The sequence below is a fragment of the Henckelia pumila genome, chromosome 2 (assembly GCF_033568475.1).
Source record: "Henckelia pumila isolate YLH828 chromosome 2, ASM3356847v2, whole genome shotgun sequence".
Taxonomy (NCBI): Eukaryota; Viridiplantae; Streptophyta; class Magnoliopsida; order Lamiales; family Gesneriaceae; genus Henckelia; species Henckelia pumila.
This window is the reverse complement of record NC_133121.1, coordinates 92906565-92916717: the sequence shown is the minus strand read 5'-3', so window position 1 is coordinate 92916717 and position 10153 is coordinate 92906565. Positions and strand designations below refer to the sequence as shown.

Below are 10153 nucleotides of genomic sequence, written 5' to 3'. Positions count from 1 at the left end.
CATTTCAGATAACAGGAGACTAGGAGATACTAGTACAAAGCTAGGAATTTTTACGAAATGTGTTTTTTATTTTCCCACCATGAGATAATGAAGATTGATTTTTCAATTAAGATATCCTGGTTCTAACTGTCAAGTCTTTGTGATCGAGGGTCTAGGTTATTTGGACCTTGTTTTGTGTATTTAAACCCTATGTCTCATACCATTGCATCCCCTACCAGATTGAGAAATACTGTAATGCGTTCATTTACTCGTTCACCCGATACCTGTTGCATACCTACCAGATTATGAAATACGCAAAATGAAGTGTAAGTTGCATGCATTTATAAAAAGCGTAGCCCATTGCTACTGAGCTTCATATTCTATTACGCGTGAATCGTGATGGTTTTTCATGATGGAAAATGATTTTGATGTAGTGTTCTTGATTCAGGTTTGTGAAGGTTCTGAATCGGCCAGTCAACTGGTTCACGGCGACAGGACTTTTGATAGAGATGGTACAAGTGAAGTAAGTGGAATGGATGTTAGACAGAGAAAATATGATGCTGCCGTTGATAAAAAACCAAGTAAATATTTTTATTACGACACACCACTTAATGAAGAAACTGGGGTTTGGATACCTGTATCTGTTCCACCTTTACCAGAAATTGAAAGAGAAGAATGGAATAGAAGCCTCTATTTGAATGGTGGATATTTGCCTGAGAGTGACATGGGTTGGAATGAGTGTATTGGGGAAGATAAAGAGATGACCATGTGGGATGTTGTTCTCGACATGTTGCTAACAGTCAGAGGTAAAATCTGGTCACTGACTTCAGGTGATATTTATGGATGTAGCATTACTTGGATGTCTAACCAACTTCTAGAGCAAGCTTGGCAAGAGATGGCTCAAACTCTTACAGATGCCAACCTTGGTAAAACGAAGGAAATTCTGGAAGCCGAGCCACCAAAGTGGTTGCCTGATAGCGCTGCTTCTGCTTGCATGCTGTGCAGCATGCGCTTTCATCCAATCATGTGTTCTAGGCACCACTGTAGATTTTGTGGCGGCATTTTCTGCCATGGTTGCTCCCAGGGACGGAGCTTGTTGCCTGAAAAATTCAGACTTGGGAACCCTCAACGAGTTTGTGATGTGTGCTGTGTGCGGCTTGAGTCTGTCCAATCATGCCTGATCAACCAAGTAAGTCGTGCGTCACAGTTTCCGACCCATGATTTGACGGACCTGAGTACGCTACGTTCTTGGCTTAATTTTCCGTGGGGCCAATCTATGGAACACGAAATATACAAGGCAGCAAACACTATTCAAGGTTATACTAAGGTATGATTTATTTTGCATACAGCCAGATACATGCACAGCGAGTCACCTCGTTTTTTACTCTCATAGTTACTAATTTCAATACATATTGATTTAAACTGCTGTGCTATCACATATTGACAGTATTGTATTTGTTGTAGGTTGGATCTGTGACATCTGAAAAGTCTATACCTGGTGCAATCCTAAAGCGAGCCAAGGGTCTTGCCATCATAACTGTTGCCAAGGTTGGCTTGATGGTTACTTACAATGTTGGGACAGGGTTAGTGATTGCTCGTAGAAAAGATGGATCTTGGTCTCCGCCCTCTGCCATTACATCCTTTGGCATTGGTTGGGGAGCACAGGTGAGTTAATGACTGGACCCGATCTCTTTGTTTTTATGCTATTTTGTGTGTGTACTTGCTGTGAAAGGTTGTTATTGTGGTAATCAGCTTTGAAGTCTACAGATTTTACTCTTCTTTGATACAATATCCTGGATACCTTTCGATGCATCTTTGTCGATAACGGTTGTACTGGTACATATTTACCATTAACCTAAGGTCAGGTGATATAATTCCTTACTAGTATTGGTGGAAAAGGTTTAAAGTTTTTTTCTAGTTTCGTATCATTGTTGCTCGTGTTATTTCTAGTGTGGATGTGGCTGAAATGCCTGGAGCCCTTTTTACCTGATTTTGGTCGTTTCTTATCTATTTGATGCATTAAGAATTATTTTGTGTTTACAAGCATAATGCAGAGGGTCATTGTTGGTACTGACGTATTTGTCGAATACAAACTATCAAACATTAAGCAAGTAATCATTTGATAAAAGCCAACTGTTGTCACCAAAATGCCTTCCATATTGTCATGTCAAGAATATTTTTTTATGCATTATAAATATATCACTGAAAAATTTAACGTATTGATACCCAACTGCGAACAATATATGTGCTTTTTTTCCGCAGGCTGGTGGGGAAGTGACAGATTATATAGTAGTGTTGAGAACAGATTCTGCAGTGAAGACGTTTGGTGGCAATGTTCATCTGTCTGTTGGAGCAGGTTTAAGCGCTGCTGTTGGTATTATTGGAAGGGCTGCTGAAGCTGACATACGAGCAGGTGATGGTGGCTGTGCTGCTTGCTATACATACAGTTGCAGTAAAGGTATAAGCATTCACCATGTCACCCTGCTTTATCTTTGAAATGCATATTATAGGCGGAAGGCACACCAAGGCTTATGGCCCTCAAGCTTAGATATTCACACAATCTCTATATTCAAAATCCTTGGGCGAATTAAAGTAGCGTCAAGGCCAAATTTTATTGAAACTAAACGCGTATGCCAAGGCCTTAATGCGTGTGCTTTTAGCCTTTTATTGTAATCTATAAATTGTGGTATAAAAGTTGGAATGGACAGCCAAAACAATCTAACTGTTGTTCTGATCGTAGAAGTATCGTACCAATCGATGATTTAATGGACATATTGTTGTTTTACAGGTGCATTTGTTGGTTGCTCGCTTGAAGGAAATGCTGTGACAACACGAACACGCGAAAATTCCAGGTTTTACGGTAATCCATCCATCTCTGCATCTGAGATTCTTCTGGGTTCCATGCCTCAGCCCCCTGCAGCTTCCACACTCTATCGGGCATTAGCAGACTTGTACCGGAAGCAGCAGTAGTTGACTTATTTGGTGAACAGGTCCTCGATTTAATCGTCCTTATGCTACCATTGGGTTGGAGAAAACAAAATTCGTTTGTGTATATATCCCTTGCACTTTACATGTACAAATATTCCTTTCATTTCTTTATCCCCATTGATAGAGTCTGGAAATGTAATGAGTCGAGTCAAACAGTTAAACGAACAGGCTCGACTCTTTTCGTCTCGCGTCCAATGAGAATCACGACTGTATAGCCTAAAGAAAGAAAGAGGGCTGAAAAGGAAGAAGGCCCTCGATTGTTCTGGCTTTGAACTTCAAGATTTATCAACGCAAGAATCGAATCGAATTTATGGTACAAAAAGTTGGTGTTTGTAGACGCAAGAATCGAATCGAATTGAATTTATGGTACAAAAAGTTGGTGCTTGTAGACAAAGTCGAAGGCTTTATTCCTTTCATGTATATATACTTCCGCACCAACGCACTGGATTGATATGATTGAAATTATTGTTCTCATAAGATTTCATTTATCGAATTGTTTTCAGTGAATTTTTAATTCACTTTATAATGCAATCATTAAATTTCAGATATAACTATCACGAGTGTTAATTGAAATTTATCTCTTAATTATTTTTTTTCGCCAATCAAATTCATCCATTCAAACATAATTGTGACAATATTTCGATCGGTTCCATTACTTTTACTACTGAGATATACTTGAGTTTTTATTTTCGTGTAAAACTACATATAATGGAATGACACTGTAATTATTTAGAATTATATTTTTAGCTTTTTAACTAAAAAATCTATCATACGAAATATAAATTGTTGAAACTACTAGTACCGCTGGGATGACAATGGGGCGGGTCGGGGATGTCTTTTCCGTCCCTAAATTCAAATCCGATCCCCATACTCGCCCCGATCTCTATTAATTCTTATCGGGATTTTCCATATCCATCCCCGCGGGGACCAAATCCCCATACACATACCCGAATATATATATATATATATATATATATATATATATATGAATCAGTAAATTTTATTATATAAGAATATAAAAAATATTATTCAATTTTATAATAAAATACCTAAAATATTTTGGGTCAAATTTTTTATTATAATATTAACTTTTAGAATTAATAAAAATATTTTAAATACAAAATATTTCTATAAATAAAAATTATTATTTTAAAGAAAATATTATGTATCAAAAATTTATTAAGATTATATATTGTTTTTAAATTTATCAAAATAAATAATATATATATATATATATATATTTAGACTAATATAAATACTTTATATGTGTACGTAACATGAATGAAATTCAAATAATATTTTTATATTATAAAACTACGCTATCATAAACGGATGTATTATATATAATGTATAAAAATATATATAAACTAAATAATAATAATAATTTTAATTTTAATAATATTTTAGATTTAATAAAATTTGATAATTAAAATATTTGTATATTATTATTATTATTATTATTATTATTATTATTTTCGGTTATTATCGGGGCGGGTTCGGGGACGGGGATAGCATCTCCATACCCGCTCCAATATGTTTCAGGGATTTTTAAAAATTTTCAAACTCGAACTCATACCCAAAAATACTCCTCCAACCCTGCCCCATTTCGGGTTTTCCCCACCGGTTCCGAACCCGCGGGAAAAATTGTCATCTCTACAATACTACCGCAACGATATGCTATTAAAATATTGATTTTAAAATGATAATTTTATTATATCAAATTAATTATATTTTTCTTATTTTTATTAGGAGCGATAAACTATCCAAAAATTTTAAAATATAAATAAGATAGATTTGAATTTTAAACTTTTTTAAAATATAAATAAGATAGATTTGAATTTTAAATTTTTAAAAATATAAATAATGATATATTTGAATTTTAAAAATGTAAAAATATTACTATATCTTACTATATTATTAAAGTAAAGACCCTCTAATTAACAAACTTTTAATTAATTGGTGAAGTTTGATTTGAAATTACCATTATTTCCTAACTTAATTTTTAATAAAACCAAAATTATTGGGCAAAATAGTCATTTTATATAGTTTTCTTTTTTCTAGCCATTAAAAGCTCACTTTGTGCCTTTGATATTATTTTATTTACAAATATGACACTCACTTTATGAGAGAGATATATATTTTTTTCAAATATTTGTTTAGGAAAACGTTATATTTTTATTATTTTTTAATTTTACAATTTATTATTTATTGTTTTATTATTTTTTAATTTTACAATTTATTATTTATTATCTTTTTTAAAAAAACGAATTGTACGATCACACAACGCGTGCAGCGGAATACTAGTATATTATTATTTTAGAAACATTTTGATATCGAACCCATAACCTTGAGTCTGATACCAATTATAGGATCGACCATTGTCATTTAATTTATCAAAAGTTATAACCGTTGGTAATAGTGCAACTTAAATATTTTAAACCGCACAACAGTCCAAACACCATGGTTCGATCGCTTTATCCAGTAGGAACAATTATTGCACCCAACAATTCACAATGAATCAACAATATTAAGCAAATTAATCATTTTATTGCTTTTTTAGTGAATCTTTAATTATAAAAACACTATATTTTTATATATTTTTTAAATTTTAGAATTTATTTTTTACTTTTTTTTTAGTTTTTTTTTAAAAAAATATACGAACTTTGTTGCGTGCATGAAAATATTAAATACTAATATGTATAAAGATAAGACTGAATAATTATTTTCTTAAAAAAAAATATTTAAGAAATTGAAAAATGTTATATCAGTAAAGTTAATCGTGAATTTATAATAATTGTTATAAGGTTTCACTTAACATATATTAAGATATCATAGTGTTGATTAAAAGTTGACAAAACTTTATATTTAATTAATAATTTTCAATAATGCTACTAAAATGTCGATACATTATCTAATCTATATTTTCTTGATACATCTAACTGTCGAAGTTGTAATATTTTGTGATACTTTATTTAATTAAGATTTTGTTGTTTAAAAGAGTATATCACTTTCAAAACAAAACAGAAAAAATTATTTAAAAAAATCGTAGATTTTAAAAAAATATCTAAATATATCATATTCAATGATCTTAATAAAAATATCGACCGTAATGTTTTTAAAAAATATAGTTTCAATACAATTTCTAGATTTTTTAAACATTTTTTTAAGATGCGAATTTCTGAGCCTTTATAATTAGACTCCAAGTTTGACCGCACTTACGTGGACCGGGTCCAGTAAGCATTCAGGAATTTCACTTGATACACGTGTTATCTAACTATTGGATAAGCCAGCAATCCCCATTGCCACGTGGATATCCAATTTTTATATTAATAAAAATAAATAATAAATATTTCCTATTTAAGCTAATATTCTAATATAATTGAAATTGAAAAACTTAAAAGAGTTGGAGTTGCTGTAGAATTGCAATTTCTCTCTCTTTATGTACAACCACCTCCGACCCACAAACCCACAAAGTACCAAGTCGCGCAAAGGTTCGTAGATCTGTCTCGATTACGGGTTAACTTTGAATCGTAGATGGGGTTCATTGTTTTTTTTTTGTTTCTGAGAATCCATATGTTTTAGTTTTATTTGTTGTTTTGAATCTGGATTCTGGGTTCGACCGGTTCCAGTCATGCAATTGATAATCGTTGATTTTTGTGTCACCACTATGTTTCGTGTTTTCTAGGTCTTTTTTAGTTTTATGCTTGTCGCATTTGGGTAAGTTCATAATTCGTGGTGTTAATTTTTTTAGAAAATAATTAAATCTGGTGAGAACCCATACCAGATTGGTGCAAGGTGCTGACCGGCATACTTGAGATGATTGGCAATATTTCCAATGTGCGGGAATATTGTTTAGGGGGAACTAGAATTCCTTTTACCTTTGTGGATATCCGTCTAAAGATTTTTTTATGCCGAGGGTCCATTTAAACGAGGGTATGGGACAAGTATGTGTATTTTTGGATTGAATTTATAGTTGATCTATGTGGATACCGGTTTTTCATTTTTGCTAGTACAACTTAGAAATCTCCGAAGTCTTAATTTGTTCTACATTAGATAGATTCCAGTTTGCTTAAATATTGAGGCACGGTGGCCCCTATATGTTTGAGAGTACATACATATTGCTGAAAAATTTATCTTTTCAATGTGATTATGCAGTTTGTTGAAATAGTTTGATCGACAAAAAAATGGGAGGTGGATTTAGGGTGCTTCATTTGGTCAGGCCTTTCCTTTCGTTTCTGCCAGAAGTTCAGTCTGCGGACCGGAAAATCCCATTCAGAGAGAAAGTTATATACACTGTTATCTCTCTTTTTATTTTCCTGGTCTGCAGTCAGCTGCCGCTATATGGAATACACTCCACGACGGGCGCTGATCCATTCTACTGGATGCGTGTTATTCTTGCTTCAAACCGGGGAACAGTGATGGAGCTGGGTATTACGCCCATAGTGACATCTGGTATGGTTATGCAGCTTTTAGCTGGCTCAAAGATCATTGAAGTTGATAACAATGTGCGAGAGGATCGAGCACTCTTGTAAGTAATTTCATAAATAATTCAAGCTTTAACCATCGTTATTCTATGCAGTTCAGAGTAATTTGTATTATTCTTATAATGATTTATTGTCTTCCCTCGTCCAGAAACGGTGCGCAGAAGCTGTTAGGCATCTTGATAGCAATTGGTGAAGCAGTTGCATATGTTCTCTCAGGAATGTATGGCAGCGTTGGACAACTAGGAGTTGGGAATGCAATCCTCATAATTTTGCAACTGTGCTTTGCTGGAATTATTGTTATTTGCCTCGATGAACTTCTCCAAAAAGGATATGGTCTGGGATCTGGAATATCTCTCTTCATAGCAACCAATATTTGGTAAGAGAGTGAGATTATTGATTCCGTTTCCGTTTTAATGCATCTTCTATTGGAGTTGGTATTTATGTATGTAAGTTTTCTTCTCTAACAGTGAAAACATTATCTGGAAAGCCTTTAGTCCAACTACCATAAACAGTGGACGTGGAGCTGAATTTGAAGGTGCTGTTATAGCTTTATTCCACTTGCTGATCACTCGAACGGACAAGGTTCGGGCACTGAGAGAGGCTTTCTACCGACAGAATCTTCCCAATGTTACCAACTTACTCGCCACCGTCTTAGTCTTCCTTATCGTCATATACTTCCAAGGGTTCCGTGTTGTTTTGCCTGTGAGGTCAAAGAATGCTCGTGGGCAACAGGGATCATATCCAATCAAGCTGTTCTACACTTCAAACATGCCCATAATTTTACAATCTGCACTTGTGTCCAATCTCTATTTTATTTCCCAGGTACCTAACAGATTTTCAGTAGTACAAGTTAGTCCAAACTCATAGAGAGAGACTTCTTTTCAGTATTGATGAGGCTAATATGATTTGATTTTGTGCAGTTGCTTCACAGGAGATACAGTGGAAATTTCCTTGTTAACCTTCTTGGAAAGTGGAAGGAATCTGAATATTCTGGTCAATCTGTACCTGTTGGTGGCCTTGCTTATTACATAACTGCACCATCGAGGTGAGCTAGAATCTAGATCTTTGCTTTTGTTTTCCGAGTATTCACATGTTCTCTGTTTGTTCTTCAAGACTTCAACTCCGTTGATGACTTTAAGTAATTTTTTTGATGTCTTCTGATAATCCTGAAGATAATTCCTTCTGATTTGCAGCTTGTCAGATATATTAGCCAATCCTTTCCATGGATTATTCTATATTGTATTTATGCTGTCAGCATGTGCTTTGTTCTCGAAAACATGGATCGAGGTCTCAGGATCCTCAGCTAAAGACGTGGCTAAGCAACTTAAGGTATCTTCATGCACACATTGATAATCTATTTAATTCTTATCCATGAATTTCAAGGTTTTGTCCTTTTGCATGCGAGAATATGACCAAGTGATTCTTGTTTTTTTAGAAATCCTTTTAGTTGATGGAACGGAAGATGTCATATTTTTTCCCCTTTGTCATCATTGATTGTCTTTCATACTCGTGAAGATGCATGCCTTGTTTTTTCGCCTTCTAAAGTCTCTCTTACTTTGTCTCATCCCATCTCCTGGAAGAAGGATAGGCATACCTGCCCACCAATTTTTAGATTATTATAATTTGGCCAAACAATTTGTCTCATCAACTTGCTTGACCTTGTGAGGGCTGTTAATATCTTGAAAGTAGTTTACTTGGAGTCGTAAGTACCTGTTTTATAGTGGTATTTTGGGTTCCCAGGTAGGGAAAGTTGGTGTTATCAAATGTAATCTTATCTTGCATCATCAATTTAGTTTTGCATTACAACAAATCTTCAAATAATTGTGTGATCAAAATCTGTAATTTACAAATTGCATGTCATCACCTTTATAAGTAATATCTTCCCATCTTCCTCACGTTTTATAATTCTGAACTCAACTGCAGCAAGGATTTCCCATACATTCCTGTTGGCGCAAAGCATACGATTTAAATCCATTATTCATCGTTACTCATGGTAGATTTCTGGAAATTTCAGGAACAACAAATGGTGATGCCTGGACATCGTGAATCAAACCTTCAGAAGGAGCTAAACCGTTACATTCCAACTGCTGCCGCATTTGGTGGCATCTGCATTGGGGCTCTGACAGTATTGGCGGATCTTATGGGCGCAATCGGTTCAGGCACTGGGATCCTACTGGCAGTCACCATCATATATCAATATTTCGAGACCTTCGAGAAAGAAAAGGCAAGCGAGCTTGGTTTCTTTGGTTTCTAATGCATTGCAGTCACACTCTTGAGTGATGGAGATGGACCACGCGGCCTAAAGGATTCGTTTTTGGCAAGTCAAGTGAGCCCAGAATTGACATCGTAGAATACTTAGCGGGTCGATTTTGTTAAATGTTACTAGGGGAACTTATGTTGTTTTGATTTTAGCTTTGTTAAATGTCACTAGGGGAACTTATGTTGTCTTGATTTTAGTGTTGTTAAATGTTACCAGGGGAACTTATGTTTTGATTTTAGTTTTGTTAATTTAAATTTCGTACATGACCTCAAGCTGAGACGTCTAAGGTGGGTCGGAGTTATGATACAATGAACTTAAGTATCATATTGATTCACTCACCTTCTTAAAGTTCAAGTTGATTGAATTGTGGGATAGTTGAAGTCCTAAATATCGTTTGCGAACAAATTAAATCTTTCGAAATTTTCACAAAAATCTCCACTTA

General features: G+C 34.4%; 2 protein-coding genes across 3 annotated transcripts in view; both read left to right on the top strand.

Annotated features, from left to right (window-relative positions):
- Positions 1-3424, top strand: part of LOC140882189 (uncharacterized) — a 4157-nt gene extending 733 nt beyond the window's left edge. Inside the window, exons 2-6 of one of the 2 annotated variants that reach the window (XM_073288011.1) lie at positions 1-305; positions 428-1306; positions 1444-1644; positions 2242-2437; positions 2768-3424. The exon at positions 1-305 is cut by the window's left edge and continues 103 nt beyond it. In XM_073288011.1, coding sequence (XP_073144112.1) covers positions 512-1306; positions 1444-1644; positions 2242-2437; positions 2768-2949 — 1374 coding nt within the window. In that variant the 5' untranslated portion in view covers positions 1-305; positions 428-511 and the 3' untranslated portion in view covers positions 2950-3424. The remainder of the gene's footprint in view (positions 306-427; positions 1307-1443; positions 1645-2241; positions 2438-2767) is intronic. The other variant, XM_073288010.1, reaches the window with a different exon arrangement.
- A 2940-nt stretch (positions 3425-6364) lies between these two features.
- On the top strand, positions 6365-9944 carry LOC140880452 (uncharacterized). The gene is made up of 7 exons (XM_073284904.1): positions 6365-6458; positions 7123-7495; positions 7600-7827; positions 7919-8273; positions 8372-8496; positions 8645-8780; positions 9466-9944. Exons 2-7 carry the CDS (start codon positions 7152-7154, stop codon positions 9703-9705), a joined length of 1428 nt encoding a protein of 475 aa, XP_073141005.1. The 5' UTR covers positions 6365-6458; positions 7123-7151; the 3' UTR covers positions 9706-9944.
- Positions 9945-10153: the final 209 nt, after the last annotated feature.